Source organism: Limanda limanda, chromosome 20, assembly GCF_963576545.1.
Source record: "Limanda limanda chromosome 20, fLimLim1.1, whole genome shotgun sequence".
Lineage (NCBI taxonomy): Eukaryota > Metazoa > Chordata > Actinopteri > Pleuronectiformes > Pleuronectidae > Limanda > Limanda limanda.
The window spans coordinates 7,268,931-7,291,192 of record NC_083655.1 but is presented as its reverse complement, the minus strand read 5'-3'; the positions used below and the strand labels follow the sequence as shown (position 1 = coordinate 7,291,192).

The 22,262-nt window shown below is 42.0% G+C and overlaps 3 protein-coding genes across 3 annotated transcripts; 1 reads left to right on the top strand and 2 right to left on the bottom strand.

Moving 5' to 3' along the window:
- Positions 1-1,251: 1,251 nt before the first annotated feature.
- Positions 1,252-7,511, bottom strand: nsun6 (NOP2/Sun RNA methyltransferase 6). Its single transcript, XM_061093941.1, has 12 exons — positions 7,488-7,511; positions 6,929-7,033; positions 6,570-6,725; positions 6,385-6,482; positions 5,021-5,127; positions 4,710-4,863; positions 4,512-4,593; positions 3,934-4,053; positions 3,535-3,679; positions 3,298-3,443; positions 1,737-1,862; positions 1,252-1,637 (listed from the first exon to the last, which is right to left on the bottom strand). The coding sequence occupies exons 2-12, from the start codon at positions 7,001-7,003 to the stop codon at positions 1,458-1,460; spliced, it is 1,389 nt and encodes a 462-aa protein (XP_060949924.1). The 5' UTR covers positions 7,004-7,033; positions 7,488-7,511; the 3' UTR covers positions 1,252-1,457.
- A 913-nt stretch (positions 7,512-8,424) lies between these two features.
- Positions 8,425-14,930, top strand: arl8 (ADP-ribosylation factor-like 8). Its single transcript, XM_061093542.1, has 6 exons — positions 8,425-8,848; positions 11,007-11,067; positions 11,153-11,300; positions 12,281-12,364; positions 12,514-12,665; positions 13,316-14,930. The coding sequence occupies exons 1-6, from the start codon at positions 8,803-8,805 to the stop codon at positions 13,362-13,364; spliced, it is 540 nt and encodes a 179-aa protein (XP_060949525.1). The 5' UTR covers positions 8,425-8,802; the 3' UTR covers positions 13,365-14,930.
- Positions 14,931-15,171: 241 nt separating this feature from the next.
- maf1b (MAF1 homolog, negative regulator of RNA polymerase III b) lies at positions 15,172-21,444 on the bottom strand. The gene is made up of 8 exons (XM_061093541.1): positions 20,939-21,444; positions 19,559-19,647; positions 17,367-17,498; positions 17,106-17,268; positions 16,899-17,020; positions 16,680-16,799; positions 16,346-16,435; positions 15,172-16,257 (listed from the first exon to the last, which is right to left on the bottom strand). Exons 2-8 carry the CDS (start codon positions 19,639-19,641, stop codon positions 16,233-16,235), a joined length of 735 nt encoding a protein of 244 aa, XP_060949524.1. The 5' UTR covers positions 19,642-19,647; positions 20,939-21,444; the 3' UTR covers positions 15,172-16,232.
- Positions 21,445-22,262: the final 818 nt, after the last annotated feature.

Here is a 22,262-nt window from a genome sequence, read left to right as displayed (position 1 = left end):
TAATCTTAGAATTCTTAATGTTGTTAAACTGGGGGGGGGGGGGGGTTAAGCCGTCAGTGCTGCTGCGAGTGGAGCATTAAAGTCGACCACTACATACAATGGACATGGGATCAAATGCACCGAGGAGGCCCTGATGAGTCTGATGGAATTCTCAGGGATTGAGCTGAGGTCACAGACGCTGCACGACAGACGACCGACCAGATGTGTGAGCACCGCACTGCAGGCTCCAGCCCATAAATATCACTGTGTTCACACCTAATGGACACAATTCATTTAGCACTGAATAAATTAGCGGTGACACTTTAAGTCCCTCTAACATTCATGTAATAAAATGATTTATAGCCCTATGTTAGTTATGTAGATAAATGTGTTTATCGATAAAACCGTCAACAACGTAAACACCTCCTGTGACACTGGACATCAATGTATAAACCCTTGAGGGTATATAAAGATGTGACAGCTCCGCACAAGTGAAGCCAAAGCCTCTTTATCGCCACCTGGTGGCTGGCTGCAGTATAGGCTGTAAATCCCCGCCTCCTCCATGTTAATGGGTGAGATGGTAACAAAAGAAAAAGTAGATATCAGCTATATTTCTCTCAAAGACTGTTTCTGTCATAAAAGGTATCACATTGGTTTTTGAGTTCAATTGTTTATTTTTTAACAAAAGCTTGGTTTCAATTAGTAATTTAATGAAAACGGGTGTAGCATCAGGACTGACTCGTGATTGGTCAAGTGCCTGTACCACATGACCTCCCTACTGCAGGAGGAAGAGTGAGGCGTTGTCCAGTCTCTGATGTAAACGGATAACGAATGATAATATAGTAAAACACGGTTTTAATAGTTTCAATATAACATTGTTTTAAAGTACATTTTTGCGGATTATACTTCTCAACTTTTACTTAAGGTTTACAAATGCAGGACTTTTACTATTTTGTACTTATTCCACCTGTGATAAGTGACCAGACTTCAGATGCTGCTTATAAACTCTGCATCACTTCTCTCTGCGGCAGAAGTTTTTAATTAGACGACCCGCTCGTCTGCTAAAAGACACTGAATTGTTAATACCTCTGATGACCTCCTTCTGCACGCTACTTCCTGATCCGCGCGCTAACATCCACTGGATCCGCTGTCACCATGGCAGCTGTGTCGTCACTGTTGTCATAGCAACGCCAGCACTGCCGCATTTGCCAATACTCATTCAGGCTCCATCCCCACGTGCCCCATCCCCACCACCCTCCCCCTCTCCCCCTGCCCTCGGTGTTTATAAAGCTTATCCCTATATGGCCCGCAGTTCCAGAGAGCAGCTGTTTGGAGGCAGATGCTGTAAACAGCGCAGCGAGCGTCTCTGTCAACACACGGGCGCGTCAAAGCACACAGTGTGTCAGAATATAAACACCATTGTTCCCGTCTGCAGTCCCACACGAAGGGCTGCGAGACACAACATTGTGCCCTCCGAGTCAGTTTTTCAGGAACTTGGCAATAAAGAAGCCGATAGTGTCCCTGTCCGCTCTGTCCGGGAGGGGAGCTGTCGTCTCCGTCTGGTCCCAGATCAGCTCGGGACTGAACCTCTGGAGGAGGCGCAGCTGCTCAGGTGGCAGGCCGGCTCCCAACATGCCTCCTGCACCAATGTGAGGCTCCTGCCAAGGACGAGGAGGAGAGCAAAGACAGGTTGAAGTTTGCTTCACATCTCCGGGTGTATTTGCGAGTCCATGCACGCGTCTACAACTCTCTGTTACCTGAGGCTGAAGCGTGAGGCAGGGAAAGGTAGCCAGGGCCCAGGCGACCTGCTCCTCATTCTCTGCTGGAGTCACTGTGCAGGTGCTGTACACCAGAACCCCGCCTTTCTTTAACAGCTGCACTGCCTGAAAACACACACACAACATCTACTGGTTTATCTATTTAGTTCACAACACAAACATTTTTATTACAGCTGCTCTAATGGAGGCTTTTATAAGCTATCACCTGAATCTGCAGCTCCTCTCAGCTTTATAGTGTTTCAGTTGATCTTTCTCAACTTCATGATTTCACTTCACTCAACATTTGTTTCTTATCAGCTCCTTAAAACCCACTGCTCTCATTTCCCCCAAGCTCCATTTGAAAAGCACAGGGATGCCGCCGTGATCTGCACTTTCTCACTTTTAAACCATTTCATAATGGAGTTTAAGAAATGTAGATAATTGTAGATAATTGTATTACGGAATAGGCAACAACCTGCTAGTACTTTTACGTTTAATACTTCCAGTATGTTCCAAAAAAGGAACCTAGTCACTCTTGATTCAGTAGAAAAGTTACTGTGTTACTACGTTCGAGTACTTTCTCCAACACTGGATTTACAGAACCAACCAGTTCATCCATCCTCCCTAAAACAAAAAGTACTGACATCAGCTACCAAGTGCCTGTTGGGTGTTTTTCTGACCTCCAGCCTCAGGGGGCAGTAGTTGGCACATTGCAGCTGGTTGATAAACAGGTGGAAGTGCTTTACCATACAATAAACCTCGTAAGCAACTAGCTGGTGAACAATAGTGATTATTAAACTTGAATTCATCTGGTTTGCAAATAACTCACTTGTTATGAAGACGTTGCTAAAATTCCTGAGGTGTAAGTAAAGCAAAGCAACAGGTTCATCATATACAAGGAGATGACATGTGTTCACACCTTGTTTCTGCTGCCCTCAGGTGGCCAAACATTTTACTGCAGAAACATTACTGCAGGTTTACTTGTCAGGTTGTGTTGGTTGTACTGACACGGTTAACAAGCAGGAGCCTTGTTCTTCAGCCTGCGTGTTGAGTGACCTTGAGGAGCTCATTGTGTCACTGGGATAAATGATAAATGATTTCCTCCGCACTGGACTCTGATCTCCCTGATAGGAATCCATCCATTAGTCATGCTGAAACCAAAAACTCCACATGTGCTTTCCTCCTAAATGACATGCATGTGTATTTGTTTTAAAAGGCAGACAGAAAAAAGAAACTAATATTCTTGAACATGTCCTCAAAAAGTTAAGGAGCCACTTTTCTGACTGGTTTCTTTCAGAGGTCAAAGTTGCTCCTCAGACATTTTTAAAACATAATGTGTAACTTAGTGTTAAATGTGTGTTTCTATTAAAAAACCGCATTTCATATTGAGGTAGATTTTCCTTTTAAAATGTGAATTAAACTGTAGAAAGATTAAATACTGTCAGACGCTGCCCCCTACTGACCCAAGTGGGTTATTATCAATATTATGTGACACTCAAACTGGTTGCAAACGGAGGTTAAACATGTCAGAGGTGTTGGATCTGCGAGCGGTGAAACCTACAGCGCGAAACAACTTGCGCTGCAGAGGCTGGTACGAACAGATCTCCTTGAGGCTCCAGGTGCACGCCATGTTGGGCCGCTGCCCGAGGCCGCTGCAGGGAGCGTCCAACAGAACCCGGTCGAAACTCTCAGGAGGGAAGGGCGGTCCTGCAACATGAACAGAAACACAGAGGTGTTATCAGTCTGCTGGGAGCGCTGGGATCAATAAACAGATAAATCTATAAAAGCAGCTCTCTACCTTCGGTGCCGTGCGCCGGGTCACTGCTCACAGCCTGAGTGCTGTTGAAGCAAAAAGCTTTGATGCTGCGCAATTGCAACATTTGGGCATTTTGCTGAATTCGATCGATCTTATTTCGGATCCGGTCCAAGGCCACGACCTCTCCCTGCATGAGAGAGAGAGATTCTTAGACTTTGAAATAATCTTTAGAAGACATCTTTACATTTTTACACAACTTCTTTCAAATGATATGTGGAGGTTTCCTTTAAGATGTGGACGTGCAACTCTGTAAATCACACTACGCCTAGATTATCAGAATGATTGGGGAAATCTGAAGAAAACCTTGAAACCTCTGAATATTAACTACGATCCCCAGATCAGCAAAATCTGCAGCAGACTGTTCATGAATAAAAGTCGTGCCTGATCCCCCATGAGGGCGGCGATGTGACAGGTCTTCCCTCCTGGTGCGGCGCACATATCCAGGATCCGTTCTCCAGGACGAGGGCCGAGCACGTGTCCCACCACCACAGACGGGAGGTTCTGCAGACATGAAGTCAGTTTACTTTGGGGACTGACATTAGCATTTATCAGGCATGCTGACAGACACAGGGTAGAACATGCATCTGATTAAGATTTAGAAATTAAGATACATTTATTTGTCCTTAACACATGCACAGACATGCACAAGCACACTCATGCAAGGAGGGTAATTTAACCTCTGCTTTTAACCCATCTGGTGCAGGAGACACAGAGCACTGGGCAGCCATGTACGGCGCCCGGGGAGCAGATGTTAGGGGAGTAAGGTGCCTTGCTCAGGGGCACTAGACAGGATAGGGAGAATCCTCTTGGATTTTTGGACAGATCAATCGTCTTTTTGTTGTTTCTCCTTGGAGTCAGAGACGAACCAGAGACCTTTTCTGCCCATAGTCCAAGTTTCTGCCACTAGTCCACTGCCTCTCCCCTTCTTACTGTCTTGTTGATTTTAATAGAACAAATACCTGTAAGAACACCAGGTTGGGAAGAACACCATCGAACGAAGGACTCTGGTAAAGTGGATCCACCATCCGAACACCAACACCTCTAACAACACAGAAGACAGACTGTTTGACCGGTGGGGGACTGGTAGACTTCAGTGGTGCATTTGTCTTGTTTTTAATTGTTTGCTTAGTCATACATTTACATCTAAATCCACTAACTTTGCAGGTTTATCTGCGCAGAAGATGCTGGAGCGGCCCAGTTCAGCGACTCCATTTCCCACGAACACCTTCTTCCCCTGGAAACTCGTGGCTCCTCGGGTGCACCGACCCTCCAGGTCAGAGAAGACAGAAACCACATCTCCAGCCTTCATGTCTGTCGGCACACAAACATCACAGGCGGCTCTCGTGTTACACAACCGCACTCTGAGGTCAAACCAACAAACAAAGTACAAGGGCTGTGTTGTTCACTGATAAACTGTGGACTCAACACACACATACAGCTTCTTATGACACAGGCCTTTGTCTCTTACACTTGGGGCTGGCGATGATCCCCGGGGCGAACACATGAGCCCCTCGCAGCACAGCGTTGCCGCACTGAGCGCCGACCACCACCTCAGAGCTGAGCTGCTCCACGGACCTAAGAACACAAGAGGAAAGTGAAGTCATAAACTGATAGATAGATAGATAGATAGATAGATAGATAGATAGATAGATAGATAGATAGATAGATAGATAGATAGATAGATAGATAGATAGATAGATAGATAGATAGATAGATAGATAGATAGATAGATAGATAGATAGATAGATAGATAGATAGAGATAGATAGATAGATAGATAGATAGATAGATAGATAGATAGATAGATAGATAGATAGATAGATAGATAGATATAAAAATTAGGGCTGGGCAAGTTAACTCGTTTTAATCGAGTTAACTCAAGTGATGAGTTAACTCGATTGTTTATCCGCCAATTATTTTCTTTTTTCCTGTTCTGCAGCAGTCAGCAACAGACTTTCACAAAATAAAAGCCTGACTTTCACAATAAAACAATAAATAATCAAACCTGAGTTAATGCGAGATAAAATAATTAATCGAGTTAACTCATCACTTGAGTTAACTCGATTGAAACGAGTTAACTTGCCCAGCCCTAAGATAGATAGATAGATAGATAGATAGATAGATAGATAGATAGATAGATAGATAGATAGATAGATAGATAGATAGATAGATAGATAGATAGATAGATAGATAGATAGATAGATAGATAGATAGATAGATAGATAGATAGATAGATAGATAGATACTTTATTAATCCCAAGGGAAATTCAGATCATCCAGTAGCTTATACAGTTAACACTTAAACACCTCACTGACGTACATAGATAAATCACATACAGAGAATATATATACAGATACAGGAATGGGATGCAATGATGTGATTGTGTCAGTGTTCTTGTGCTGCTGGAGTGGAAAGTACACTAAAATATATATATATATACAACAACAAAAATATATACATATATAAATATATAAATATATAAGAATATGTGCATATGAACACTCTCGCTGGAAAATCCTCGAACTGTGACCGAGTACAGACGTCTTCGGGCTTCATGCACAGCAGAGATGGACACTGGAGATATTAGGACATAATGTATTGGTACAAATGGGTAATTATTCACAATCTTTTAAAAAAGTTTCTACTACTTTGCACAAAAAAACCCCCAAAAACTAGTTTAAAATCATATCAGTGTTAAAGTGTGTCCTCATTTCTTCTGTGGTCATCCCATATGATTCCACGTGGGTTCGACCCTGTGGTTGGACATTCTAATTTAAGTGTGTTTTTCAAAGAGCAGAGGAGTGTGACTCTGTTCCAGTCTTCCCATCGTACCTCGGGCCATCGACAGGAAGCAGCAGCACATCTGGAATTCTCGGGTGAGGGACGATCCGAAGGGAGACGTCCTCGGCCGACGAGCTGCACATCTGCTGCTTCAATAACAACACATGAGTGATGGATTATAAATGATCACGTCTCTCCTGATCACAGCCTCCAGTGTTCGTTCGTTTGAGACTCACCTTCGTCAGCTCTTCTCCCATCTTGTGTCTGATCTCCTCCAGGGAGGCCAGATGAGTGCTGGCCCGAACACATGTGTACGAGGGCGGGTGTGAGAGACATGTGAGCAGCCGGTGAAAACGACTCTCGGCCTCCTGGTGACCCACTGCAGCCAACACCTGAACACAACAGAGACAGATTGCAACCAAGGGAAAGAGCGGAAGAAAGGATGCACAAACTAAATAAGATGACTAACTGACGTGGGATTTTAAACATGGTGGAAAGTTTTATCTTATAAAACAAGAACAATATCACAAAAACAGCCCTTTTAGGTAAAATTACAGAGAGTTATTACCTCTAAGAAACACATATGAATTCTCACCTCCGCGTTCAAGAAGACGCTCTGTAGATGTTCGGCCACTTCAGGCTTCAGAGAAATTCTCGTAAAAACTGACATTTTCTGCAGCTCTCGACAAAACGTTTCAATCTGTTCAAAGAAAAACAGTCCATTTTCAAGAAAATAGACAAAATATAAAACCGAGAACACTGTGGTTTGTGGCATCGGTTCATGATTCAATATATATCTGTGTACAAAAATATCAAATGGATAATAACTGAGCGATAACATACAAATAACTAAATGACTCTTAAAATGAGTTGAGTTTAATGGATGCAGTTAAAAAGTAAAATGAGAAAACAGATATATAAAGAACTTATCTTCATTTTGCCTGATTTCACAATAAATTATATTCTTAATCCTTCTCTTTATGTTTCTTTTTAACTCTGAATTAAATAGAACGGTTTTAAATCACACGGTCAATCTGTGTTCATGACTACATCTACATATAATATATATTAAATACGTTGACACGTTAATTAACGACCTGTTCTCTGTTAAATCAAAGTATTCAATCAATTTAAAAAAGACTTCAGAGACTCACGTTTAGCTGCTCATGGCCGGTGCTACTACTTCCGCATACGTCACATGACAACAGTCTGGTCACGTGACACCAGTTGGTTCGTGTGTCGGTAGAAATGTTATTTATTTACAGGAGGTGAACATTTGGTTTTAGAGCAAATAAAACCAACAAATGATTAGACAAACACAAGATTCCTTTTACATAGATATAGATTTATCATATTTCCACTTTTATTTTAATATAAAATATACTTTTAGGTTCTAGAGCGAAATGTTCTCTTTATACAGTTTCTTCTTTCGTCATAGGAGCCTTATGTTCACATGTTAATCTTCAGATTTTAATAACCACTGTGGAAATAATTGTTTGTATACTTTCTTTAGTTTTTGTTTTTTCCACAATTACCCCAGTTTCTCAAAATATTTTGGAGTTACCTCAAATAATAAGTAAATAAATGCATTTGAGGTAATTAATTCCATAGAAAAGTGTTATTTTATCAAATGTATTTATTTAAAGAGATTAAAACCGCTCCGATGCTGCAGGCAACCTGTCAATGTTTTAAAATATTATTTTAACCTTTTACGTATATAACGACTTAGGTTACTAAGTGCTTCACAATGATAAGAGATTAAAAGAGCAATAAAATACATTTAATCACAACATAATGACAACATAACAGCAGTTTAAATAAGCTAAACTCTTTTTTCTAAGTTTAGAAAAATACTCAACACTTGAACCCCCCACGTAAAACAATACTTTGAGTTTGAAGTATGTGTGAATATATCTGTCTATCTAAACATGTATATATTATAATTATAATAATAGTTATAAATAACAGTGTATTTAAAATATTAGAAAAGAGGATTCGTTTGTGTTTTTAATATTGTATATTTACGCCAGTTTAAAAAACAAAGAAACGTCATGACGTAAACCGGAAGAGAATACAAATAGCCATGGGTTGCGCTTTTCACCGCAGCACCTCCAGCAGCGGCAGCTAACGGGCAGAGGACGCCGAGCGAGGCGGAGACAGCACGGATTTGTGGATGTGGCTTTAATGGAGGATCGAGCAACACCGTTAAACAGTGAATAACACCTCTCTGCCTCCGTGCCGCCTCACACGGTTCGATCCCCGCCTCGGTCCGGGGGTTCTTCGTGTCTCAGGGCCGCATGGAGTCCGCGCTGAGACGGTCGGCGAGGTGTTGTGCGGACAAGAGAGCATCCAGCTAATGCTAGCTGCTAGCCGCTAGCCGCAGCCCAGCCACGGGTCGTACGGTGCGGAGCTGAGAGGAGGCTCGCTGCCGCCGCTGCTGTGCTTCAGGACGGACACACAACCGTAACCATGGGCCTCATATTCGCCAAACTGTGGAGCTTCTTCTGCAACCAAGGTGGGTGTTGTAGCGGCTCGTTAACCCGCTGCTAGCTGCTCGAACCCGGGGTAACGAGAGGCTGCTAGCCCCGTTAGCTCCAGGCGAGCAGCTCCAGATAACAGACAGAGGAGAGACGCGAAGCTGCTGAAAAACAAACAGATTAACACAACTCCACCAGCAGCTCGTTCATCACTTTGTCACTGAGAGGCTTCAGCAGGTTGTCAGTCAGCTTTCAGTCACTTTCCAGAACCACACAGTGTTTACTGTCTGTTTCCCTCGACTCTCTGGAACCCGTGTTTACTGTAAATAGTCTTTATCTGTAGTTTGACCCTGTGGAGCAAGTCGAAAACAACTGGTTCAGCTGAGCAGTGATTCACAAAGAAGGGAGTTGTTTTAGCATCAGCTTCGTTTATATTGAGTCACAAGTTAAATAAACAAGCGTAATAAACTTGTTAGAGAGTGAGGATCACTGTTATTTACACAGTGTTGAATGGAATGATTGAAGTTTATGTGTGCGACAAAAGTTTCTCCTGAATATTCATTTTTATATTTTAGTTACATTTTCAGTGACAAAAGAAAAGCATCAAATCCTCCCATTCGGGGAAATAACAACTAAGTTAAAATATGTTTTGGATCTATTATTGTGTTTTTAAAAATTTTATTTTGAAAGTGCATTCGTTAAATTGGTGTCTGATGGAGATAAGATAGTAGTTAAATATGGTAGGGTGCTTCTCCTGCTTTAGATTCATATATATTAACAATGTTTAAAAGCCTTATTTTTATCCAGAGGTTTTTATTTTCATCTGTCTCCTTCTTCTCTTAACTACTTTGTCCTGTGTAACGTCCTGGTGGGATCACTGGGACGGAGCAGGAGGATTACACAGCTCTAGGAGTCAGGTTTCACCCTCTCAAGGGATTACAGCAGGGTGTGAAGTGGTTGGAGAAATGCTGGTAGCTCAGAACACATAATCAACTCTACGTAATTACAAGAGCAGAAGCTAATCAAACCAGGAGCCCTGGTCCTTGCAGATCTGTAATCGTCCTTGAATTAAGGTTTATTGTTTTCTTTTATTCTGAAAGCTAATTACAAAATACACGTGTTCAAGCGTTGTTTTACAGTGGAGGACAAAGGCAACGTGTTTGAAAGATAATCTCTTTAGCTGTTGTATATTTGCATGTTACCTTGTTCAATATTTAGATTTTTCTTACTGAACGTGTTTTCCTCAGACCAATAGATTGTTGTCGTTTGTATTTTACATGTTGGATTGAGATAGCATGAAGGTAATAGTGACTCTTGTCGGGCTCGTCTCAGGGCAGCTCCTCTTCAAGGAAGCAATAGATGTGTATCACCCAGTGTTCTGCACAAAGACAGACAGAACTGCAAAGCCCTATGACCAGACTTCCTTCCTCTCTGGCAGCCAGAGGCCTCAGACAGGCCAGAAAGGTCCAAACACCAAAGGGGGATATTTTCTCACATGCGTGTCAGCCACTGCTTCTGCGTTTAGCTCGTGGTGTTCTCCTGCTTCACACTCCTCAAAGCCCTTCTCGCGGCTTTTATGAACAGCTAGAATTTACTGTAGGTTCAGCGGCGCTTTGGAAAAAGCAGATCAGCGTGTTTTGGAAAAGGAAGACAAGAAACCTCCAGTTTTTAAAGGCATGAATGCATTGTACTTTATGGCCTTATCAATGTGCCACATCTTGTTTTGATCTTTACGGACCATGGAGATGAGTCGTAAAAAGATTGTTTTCTTGATAATTATATCCTATTGAAGTCAGAAGACTAAAACAGTCTCAAATTCAACGTTACTTCATCATGCTTTATAATCCTTTTTTTTAAGTCTTTTTTCTGTTCTGCTGGTATGCAGATTTTGTGATTGTGTGTTGTAGTTCTTTCTCAATGATACAGATATAAGAATATTGTAAATCTACAAATGGAGCTGATATTACAGTCAAATTGATCTCAGCCAACTTTGCTACTTGGCTGTGGGAAAGACACTGGCTCCATACGGTTTCTGTCTGTAGTTCTCCAGATAACGTAGAGTCCAGAGGTTTATTCTCCCCTTTGCTGTTTCACCTTATCTTCATTTAAACTTCATACGTCACAGTCGTCAAAACTTTAAATTTAACTTGTTGAAACCTGCAGAAACTCTGTTGACGCACTGTTTCTGTTTTGCAGAGCACAAAGTGATAATTGTTGGACTAGACAACGCCGGGAAAACCACTATACTCTACCAATTGTAAGTAGTTTGAGTTTCAAAATCCCTCCTTGGTTTCTGCATCTAAACAAACAAAACCCTAACTTAATGATTCTGTCGTTCAAAGCCTGATGAACGAGGTGGTCCACACGTCTCCCACCATCGGCAGCAACGTGGAGGAAATAGTGGTGAAGAACACACACTTCCTGATGTGGGACATCGGAGGACAGGAGTCCCTCCGGTCCTCCTGGAACACCTACTACTCCAACACAGAGGTGAGCAACACGAGCTTGAGTCGTAGACGAGGGGGGGGGAAACTGTAGCACGGTCCGGCAGCCGTTTTCTTCCCGAGTGTGGCAGCTGGTGTGTTTGTTCAGAGCACAGACGGCAGCAGGAGCCGCCCAAGTCAGAGGTCACACTTTCACAAAGGGGCCGGCCTGGAAAGTAAAGCTGGGGTCAGCGTCTGCACGGTCTTTTTGGAGGAGGAACTGGAGCTGTGGCAGATGTGTGGGAGGTCTTTTGAAAACATTTGAAATACCGGTTGAAACTTTTTTTACTCTTGTCTTAGGCATCACATCTTATTTGTTTTACCCACAAATCCTGTATGTGACCTGGGATATTCAGCAAGAGTTTAATTAACTTAAGAACATTGTGATGAGCATTCTTTGACTTCTTATCGCAAATTTGTTCTTGCGTCTTTTCTTGATTAATCAATAATGAAAACTTTTTTCTAGCAGAAAATGTTTCTATCCTGAACTTTATTACACTCCACCAGTGCAATTGCAGAGGCAATTTAACACATTAAACTTGTATACCCTTCAAGCATGTTTGAAATGAATAACTGTAGATTTTGAGAGACCATAACATCTATTACAAAAGACTTTCTACGAGAGTTTCCAGTAGCTCTGCAGTAACTATAGTAACTTGTTTGCTCTCTGAGTCCGGAGTCCCTGGTGCTGATCTGGGTCACATTCATGTTGGATAACACGTTTCCTCGTAAAACAAAAAGTGTCTTCTTCCCGAGCCGTGGTCAAAGTGGCGTCTCTCACGTCACAAAATGGCCGTGGCTTTGGTCTTTTGTCACGCAGGGTCGCTCTCTGTCATTGTAAACGGGCTGTTAGCGGAGCAGTCATCAGTGTCCATTGTGAGGCTCTGGGCCTGGAACTGCCCCCCCCCCTGCTGTGTTTCATTTCATTGCTGTAAAAGTCTTTTGAAAAGAGGTCACTCAGTGTGATTTCTGCATCCCACAATGCAGTTCATCATCCTGGTGGTGGACAGCACGGACCGAGAGAGGCTGGCCATCTCGAAGGAGGAGCTCTACAGGATGTTGGCTCATGAGGTAAAGCTCTCATTGTAGTACACTGCGCTGTTTTTGTCATGACTGTTGACTTTTTTCCGCTGACCCTCCCACACGCAACTACATTGTGTTGAGGTGTCGGAGAGCTGGAGGTTGTGGTTTCATTGTTCTCCTCTCTCTCTTTCTCTCAGGACCTGCGGAAAGCAGCTGTGCTGATATTTGCCAACAAGCAGGACATGAAGGACTGCATGTCTGCGGCGGAGATCTCCAAATACCTCGGCCTGAGCTCCTTCAAAGACCACCCCTGGCACATCCAGTCCTGCTGTGCACTCACAGGAGAGGGGTAAGACACATCTGTGCGTCTCGTGTTAACTGCAGCAGGCAGTGATGGATGTGCACGGTTAGCAGAATTTAAATTAACTCAAGGGTTCGACAGATGAAGTTCCATCAGCTTCTTATGATCCCAACCCTCCAGCTGCCAGATTATAACTGTGCAGATGTTTTAAATCCATCTTCTGAGGGAGACACATCATTATTAGTGTGGCTCATGATATCTATGATAGATAGACTTGTTTTCCAGTTTATAGTAATATATTGAGTCGTGTTTCATTCTTGTGACACGATTGGTGTGTTTGCTAAAGGAAGAATACACAGTGCTCAGGTATCATGTATTTAAGTAGGATAAGAAAAGAGGAGAAATATGATCGTGTTAGGCAGAAAGACATGGGACCTTTTCTTCTTAATACTAAGTAATAAAAATAAATAGTAACGTGTGGAGAATCTGCTAATAATTTAAAACTAACATGTATCTCAGGCCTTTTGATATGTAAAATGTCGGCATCTTGAACTTTATTACACACATGTGAAGCACTTCGGCTGCTGTGAGTGTTTCAATCCACCAGGTTTCACTAACCCTGTTCAGTTTGAATCCCATAGCAACCGTGTAACTCGATCTGCCCATTGTTTATATTTTCAACATCTTTGTTTTTCCAGTTTATGCCAAGGTCTGGAGTGGATGACCTCCAGAGCCGGGCTCAGATAGCCCCTCCCTCAACCATGGACGGCCTCACTACCTGCACCACAGCTGGCAAATAGTTACTTTTTATTTTTAATGACAACTTTGGACCTTGACCTCTGCGGACCGCACACGTCTGTTACAACGGAACAGACAGAACCAGAACCTATGAACTGACCTGGTTTTTGCGGTGAAGGAGGAGGAGCCGGTCACTTCAGACCGGAGGGTGTCCTGCAACGGATCCTTACACTACATACATATCATGTTACAAACACCATCATTTCAGCCATTAACGTTACAGTGAGTGGAAAATGTGATGCAGCTCTTTTTTTATTTTCCTCTATAGAAGTTTGTAATGTTAAATTTAACAGGACAGACAAAGGGTTAGAAGCAGTATTGTAAAACCACATTTGGTGGTGGTGGCACTGGGTTTTGCACAGAGCTCATCGGGTGTTTTACACTTTAGTCTCCATTATTCTTTGTTCTCAACATCTGTTACATTAATTTCAGTTTCATAAGCTACACTGTTGGTGGTTACCCTCACACTCAAGCCTTCTGATGTCGTGCTGAAGGACGAACTCTCCCTTTTTATCCATGTCGAGCCTTGTGTGTCATGAAGCCAAATCAAAGTGTCAGGAGGCAGCATTTGTCCTTCTTAAACCCGAGGGACAAACCGAAATGACTTCAGCTGTTAATTTAAATGAGCAAATCATGCAATGGCTGTAATGTGATTCCAAACGCAAGTACCAAGCTCTGTTTTAATAACAGTATTTTTAAATTTTAACACTTATCAGTGATGTATTATGATTTTTATTTAATATTATTCGCTTTTATAGCCTGCTCTGTTTTGTTGCTCTTTGCAGGTTGGCGTCTCGACCGTTTTGTATTAATCATCGGTGCTCCACTAGTGTGCGTGGCTGATCCACTGCATCCTAATATTAACAATTATTTTCTGCCGCCATTTTGGCCTGTACGCCTCTTCAAGTGTTTTATACTTTATTAAAGGGATCAGAATCAGCCGCCATCGAAAAGGTGCCCCAAGGAAGCTGCTACTCAGGTGGCTTGTAGCATTAAGACGATCTGAAATCAACACTTTGGCCATCATATAGTTCTCAATCCTCAGCCTTAACTAAGCTGTTGCAAGTGTGTGTATGAATCTGACAGCTGGTTTATGATTTTTCTTCTTTTCTCAACCCATGTTTATCCTTTTTGAGGCGGTGTAAGAATTCCTTGAACTTGCTAACAGATCTATGCACGTGTCACTTTGCAAGCAAGTTCCATAGTGGCCAAAAAGAGAGGTGCATACCTTTGAACCAAAACAGAGAACTGGAAAAGATCTTGGTCTGGATTTGCCACAGAGTGTTCAACAGTATCTTAGCAATGGTCTTGAGACAAAGTATTTTTATACTAACAGGAAACGGGTGAACTGCGCAGCCCCCAGACTCTTTGCAGCATTAAGGTTTACAGAAATATTTACCTTGATCTCACAAACCAAGGGAACTGATCTTATACTGTCAGTGTGGTGATGTAAAGTCTGGGTCATGTACTGTATCTAAGTTTTGTTTTCATTAAAAGTTTGTTTTGAACTTTAAAGTCCGAGTTGTTTTTTATTTTTCCACACTTTGCCTTGTTTTAATTCCACAAGACTTCTACAACTTCGTGGAAGTCGTAGGGATCCAGGAAGGCGGCGTTAAATGTTGGTGCTAATACAAGATTACTTAAATTTTTAATATCCAACATTTTCTCAAGTTCATTGAGCTTCGAAAAAAAAAATCAGGGATGTTTATGAAATTAGGTAAAGCTTGATTCATTTCCAAAGACAAGAACAATCAGATCTGATCCAAATACCAGTTTATTCACATCGACACCAAGCAAAAGCAGTCAAGAAAAGACAGAGAACTCCTGCCCACTTTTTAAATAACGACAACAGGGGCTTCTCAATTTCTAAAAAATAATGCTGAAAACAGCCATTTTTTTCTATCAAGATTTTGTATTTTCCTCTCTAAATTGAACTATACATTCACTTTTCAATGATGCCTTTGCATTGAGGTAATGAGCAAAGAAGAAACTGGCAAGATGAGATATTTAGAAGGTGGGGTCAACAGGAAGAGGATGAAAAAACAAACACTGTACGTAGGGGAAAGACAAAATATGAATGCATGAAACTGGGTAAAAATACAAATCTGTCAAAAGCTGATATGTTTTCTAAGCTGCAACTCAGGTGTCAATAGTTTCCCCGGTGGATCCCTCCTGTGTTACACGTACAGAAGAGTGTTTGCAGTAACAATGGTTAGAAGTGTTTCGAACTCAGTGCTAGAGAGTTCTCACTATCACACTGAAAAGCAACACACAAGCTGCTAAGTCGACATCAAACAGACGCCAGGTTGGAATATTAGAAACTTTTTAATCTGCGTCAGTTCTCATCGGTGCTGGTGTTACCTGGAGTCCTCTGACATCATTTGCGAGAATCGCTGCTCGCTCGCAGTCTGCCTTTGGCCACGCATTCCATAAAACAAGACCTTCTTCTCAAACTTCCATGAAGTGGTCTCTTTGGAAACATGGCGAGTGTGTAGGAGCCCCACGTGTGTGTCAATGTTTTTCTTGGGCCTGGAGCTTCGGGACGAAAAGACACCGGTGAGTGAAGGAGCTTTAGGTTACTGTGGGGACCGTGGGGTCTCTTTAAAAGAAAAAAGTCCAGCACCTCACGGTTCATAGTTCACTGCCAGCCAAAGAGAAGGCTTCAAACATGCATTTATCTAAAATGGGAAGACGGCTTGGGGAGAGGCAGCAAAAAACCCCCAAAAAAAACAAGTTGGGATGGAGTGATGAAGACGGGGGGGGATGGGTGGGAGAGGACCAAATAATCTTTCGCCGAGGTGCATCATCTGGGAGAATTCATACGCACAGCGCTCTGGGGCACCTGGGAAAAAAGAGAAATTATAGGTGAGACATTCTTCCAATACAACCTGTGAAAAAGTGTCGCTTCAGTAGGTGGAAACCAGGCTGACCTGTCCTCAGTGAAACCGTCCATCTCCTCATCGTCCAGCTCCATGTCCAGCTCGTTGTCGGCACAATCACGACCATAACCGCTCAGGACGCTGCAGAAAGCAAAGACTCAGATCAGACAGCTGGACGAGAATCTCATTTGTTGCACCATACATCCAAGTTATTTGTTTTCTTGTTGAGAAACTCATCGTCAACTAATAAACCTTTATGGCTAGCATAATAACATTGTCTCCGAATCGTAACAGTGAATATGAATCATGTGTTGGTTTAGCTGCTTTTTAAAATCGAACTATCAGACACCGAATCTGGTGAAACGAATGACTGGGTGTTGCTGACCTGACAGAGCGATATGTGAGGAAAACAATCCTCTTGAGCTTCTTGTTGTAGAAGAAATAGTTGAAGGACCAGAGACTCCCCTCTTCACCGAAAGGATCAGAGTCCAGGTCGGGGTTGTAGCTACAAAGAGAAATGAGGAAAGAATATTTAAAAAAGCCATCCATGAACCCAAGGGGATTTTCAGCAGCATCAATCACCTGCTACACAACACATTCCCACCTGTAAATGTCACAGCTTTGCAGGTTAATTTCCTGGTCGATGGCATTCCACAGCTCGGGCCCCACAGAGTTGAACTCTTCGCCCACGGCTGAGATCAAGCTGCTGTTCACTGCATTAGCCACCTGCAGGAAATGACATTCCAATTAATATTTCACAAAGCTGGTTTTTACTCTGATGTTTGGAGCATAAGAATTGCTTCCCACTGACCCAGTTCACACTCGGTTCCCGGCTGAACTCGTCGGCCCGCGCCGCACTGAAGTCGTAGTCCGGCCTGAACGACTCGTTGAGCGTGGTGATGAGGTAGAAAATAGTCTTCCTGCAACACTTGTCACTCAGAGGACTTTCCCCATCTTCACTGCTCTTCCCATATCTGGACAGGACAAAAACAATACAAAAATCATCATTAATGTCCAAATACTGATCCTCTGTCCTTCACTGTTCTGATTGGCTGTGGGCTGCAGTACTCACTGTGAAGGGCTGGTGGTGCTGGTGGACTGAGGGGGGGAAAGAGCCTCCAGGACGTGTGGCTCCCCCTCCTGGCAAAACTGCTTGAACATATGTTTATCATCTCCTGCCATTTTACAGGAGTAGCTCTCAATCCTGTGGAGCAGAAGGGATGCTTTTTAAATTAAGTGACAATAATAATGGGGGATTAAAATCCAAACTTAATCCCTAAAGACGGCTTCATCACTGTTACACAACACATGGAGGCATTTTAATGGGTTTTATGAAGCCTAATTCACTTCTGAATGAGTTTAATAAAAATAAACCCTTTACAAGACACTAAAATATATTTTATGATGCAAATCTTTTGAATATATGAGAAAAGGTCTATTGATTATTTTTCTAGTGTAATTGGTGTGTCCGTAAAGCCGAAGTTCTGTTGCCAATGGTGATGTTATAAAAAGAAAAGATTGTTCAGTCCAAGCAAAATGAAACATTTAAGGAACTAAATTCTAAATAAATACTCAATTCTCACATCTGTGTGTATACAATGATTTTAACTGTATTACTTGGGAAAATATGAACATCAGATCCAACTTGTTATTGACATTATAAACTTCCCTAAAGATCTGCATAACGCATAACCTTGTGTGACAACATGCCCTGACATAACCCGAACATATCTCGCCCCCGGAAGCCAAATCTGCACAAACACCTGACACGAACAAGACGGTGCCAAAACATCCTGCGTGCTCGCTCATGTCTCGGGTCAGACGGCTCTGTACGCAGATATGCAAGCGGAGCACACGGTGTGCAGTTGTTTATCTTCCCCCCGCCCACTCTGGGGTTATGCAAGAGCAAAGGTTGTGCAACTTTAGACACAACGACTCAAGAAGAACTTCTCTGGCCCAGCCGGTCTAATTATAGGGACACCGGTGGCAGAGGACAGGGTTGTGGAAATATCTGCCCTGGTTTTCCACCCACAACACAGCTGACCGAGCGGCTGAACACTCATGACAGGACAGATACTGCAGCTGAGGAGGGGGGGTCACGATCAACTAAAATAGGAATAACAACCGCTACCTTCTGAAAAACAACTATTACAGCAGCTTTCTTACATATTTTCTTTTTGTAAACATCTATATATAGCTGTTGTATTATCTAATCCGGCACCCTTCATCAATTACCTTATTATGCTGCTTTTCTACAATAAAATATGACCTTTATTCAGAGCACGACCTATCTACTTTCAACTTTTATGCATTTTTCTCAAGTGCATTACAAGTACAGTTTATTTGCACAGTTTGCTGTTGTTTACCTGTGCCACTAATGCAAATCTTCATCTGTGGAAAATAACACGAGCCTTCTGGAAGGTACATTTTTAGTTAAAGTCTGCAGCTTGTGATTCCTGCTGCTATGATGGCCTGCCTCACTAATCGGCTAAGCTGCCTTAAAACCTCCAGTCCTGGCAGCTCCAGCAGCACTCAGCTTTCATGTAGTATTACTGCTATATGTTTGTGTGTGTGCATGATTATAAGCCCCAACTACGCACTCCAAAATAGCCACGGGGGGGGGTGTGAAAGGACACAGAAGCTCGGTTTCAGCCACCGGTCCAAACTCTGCTCTCAGACCAGGCAGCACAGCCCTCTGCCCTTTATATAACCACACTGCCACTGTCATGACAAGCCCTGCTGAAGCCCTTACATAACCTGAAAACATAATGTTTAACAGTTTGTCGAGTGAAAAACACAAACTGTCAGTGATTAACTTTGAGCACAGGTCGTACCAATGGGAGTTTAGTTCAACCGTGATTCATCGAGCAGGAACTCGTTTGCTCCACTACCCTCGATTCTGTGATCTGCAGCCGCACCTTTCTACTGTCTACACTTGTTTCATGACACAACACCAGACAACGCATTTCCTTTGTAAGGAAAACTTAAACAAACAAGCGATTTACAAATACTAATCCTTTCAGTCGAGGATCATGATATTTAATCTTCTATCGTGTAAGACAGCGATAAGCATGAAGTACTTACACATGAAAAACAAGTGAAAGTGAAAGATTTAACTCTTCCTCAATATTTACTAAGCCGAACTGAATCCTGTTTTCAGCTATTTCCTGGTGACAAAATCCCCTTTTGTACCTGTGAAACTGGCAAACTCATACAATCTGTAATTACCACAAGTACGTGTAATAAGCTTAAATCACTTCTCACCTGCCAAGGATGCGAGACTCCCCTGTTTCCACACACAGCTGGGAGCTGAGAGCTTCAAAGATGGAGTTCTCCAACAGCTTCATTGTTGCCTGAAAAACAATACAAAAGATTGTGTCAGTCAAAGATAACAAAAATATAGAAGAAAATAAAGACTTTGAGTTCCACATTTACTCATGTACAAATGTGAGATACTTGTACATCACTTTAGTAATTCATCCTACTCCGTTCTACTCACCAATTCACTGTTTTAGAGAGAAATATTGTGTTTTTATTGGCCCTGTTTATAGTCACCTTGCAGAATTTAAATAAACTGAAAACCATTTTTTGTATCATGGAAAACATTAGATTATAAAATTATGTTCTGCTTAAAATTAAACACAAAGTACATTAAATAGAATATCGACTAAGTATGTTTTAACCATTCGATACAGGCTTTCATGCATGGCTTGTCTTTCAGAGAGTATTCTTCTTTCACTTAGGGGAAGGCTCTTTTAATATCATAGAAGGGGAGTTTTCAAAGTCATCAAAGGAGCATTCTCCATTTAGCAGAGCTGGATTCCAAGACACACCCACAACTCCAGGTTGATCTTTTGATTAGAGATTTCAGACTCAGAATCAAGACCTTTTCCTTCTCCTGTTCTTCACGTAGCTAGTTAGTATTGGACATATTCCTCTTTTTCACTAGTAATGGATTGTAAAATAAGATTTACATGCATCAGATGTGCAAAAGCAGCTGGGTGAAATGAATGGTAGGTGTTCCGTAATGGAAACATCCTATTTGTGTGTATTTGCATCGATGTAGAAATACAAAATTTACATTTGTTTACAAAGTAAGAAAGGAACATTTTAAATAAAGGATTTTTTATTATCAAAAGAAGTTATTTGGGGTATACCTGAAATACTGAATGATTAAATTCATTCAAAGCAAAGATATAGAAAATTATAAATGTTGTGTATAGTATTGATTGATAATATTAGATATACTTCAGGTTAATTAATAATCTGACATTTTGTGTCTTTACTTTGATATGAAATATTAAGTCGATTAATCCTTGAATTACCTTGTTAAAAAGGTGATGTTTTAATAATAATATTATGTTATTATTGTCTAACTCTTATCTGAACAAGAGCACTTCTTAAGTTCCCCTCTTTGTACTTTTTTCACAACTACTTGTTATGGTCAACAACTAAACACAGTGAGTAAACAAACCCACAGTAAACAAATGATACAGCTGTCAACAACAGTAGCAGGGTGGTGTAACAGCGCCCCTGTGAGGTAACACGCTGAACTACCGCCCCTCCCCCACAACTTAACAAACCCTCTTCCTGGTTTACTTCGTCCTTTAAAAAAAATAAAAATAAAACACACAGTTTACTCACCGAGAGGTTTTTATTTCCAGCTCAGCGGCAAAACAACACAGGTCAACCCGATCACAGGCGTCTTCTTCCCGGGCACACAGAGAGAGATTAGCCTCGGTTGGACCAGCTAGCGTTAGCGGCTAAGTTAGCGGCTAGGTTAGCGGTTAGCTTCTCGGGATGTCTTCACTTCACACGGGCGGAGTTTAGTTCGCTGCTTCGGAGCATCTTCCGGGAGCACTCGGTCGAGAGTTGGTTATACTGGGGCTTTTTAAATGTATACAGAAACTACTCGTCCCGATTAAGTGCGACGACATTAAATCCAGAGAGCGACTGCGGCGGTCGGAGTCTGTCTGCAGCGGCATCCCTCTCCCGGGTCACAGCGAGGGGGGATCTGCTGGATCAAGTCGCTCCGGCTCTCAGCGACTCGACCTGAACAAAGTGGCCGCGGACGAGCTCCTGTTTCCGGGGAGAAAGTGGAAGTGGGTCACGGTTTTTCTCAAAGCGTCGCAGGGACCTTCCTCATCAAAACAACGGGATCGACTGTGCCGTTAGAGCCCTGCCCCCTCTACTTTATATACCCCTTCTCCCGACCACGCCCACTTTGACATAAACACCGCGTCCTGATTGGTTCTGCGACCTGTCCGTATGAAGAACGAGTCGTGTGATTGGCTGGGGCTTTGTCACGTCACGGGACGTCGCTGTAGAAACACTGTTGTGGTTTTAGACAATAGATGATAACAATAATAAAGATATTTACTTGTCTGTGATTATAAAGGAAAACATTCTCATTCTTTATACATATGAATGTGTTGAAGGTCATGGCCATACAATAACTGAGTAAAGATCAGTCCACTAAAAATAATTATTTTGACTCACAGAATTCAGATCAATATCCACAGATCAAGTCTATATTTGTTCGATTTCTTTGCACTATTTCTCAGGAAAAATTCACAAAATCGTGTAAAAACATCCTAAATCATGTTTAAGAAAGTAAAAAAAAGGTATTCCCTAATCCGCACCAACATTAAAGAGATTACTCTGTTAATCAGTCCGCAGTTAAATTCATAATTCTGCTAACGAAGAAACAAGCGGATGAAACCATAACCTCCTTGTTGGAGGCATTAAAGAAAAGGACTAACGGTTTAGGCTAAAACAAATCCAACATCGACACATTACTACAGACATTACACAAAGAAATACTGCATTAATTGAAATCAAAAGCACAGGCATAAGTTAAGTTATATGTTCTGCTCATTTATTTTTTTACTGTTCTCAAATGGACACTGTTAATTGTTTTGGTTGCATTTGGAAAAAGGGATATAACAATAATAATAATACTATCAAT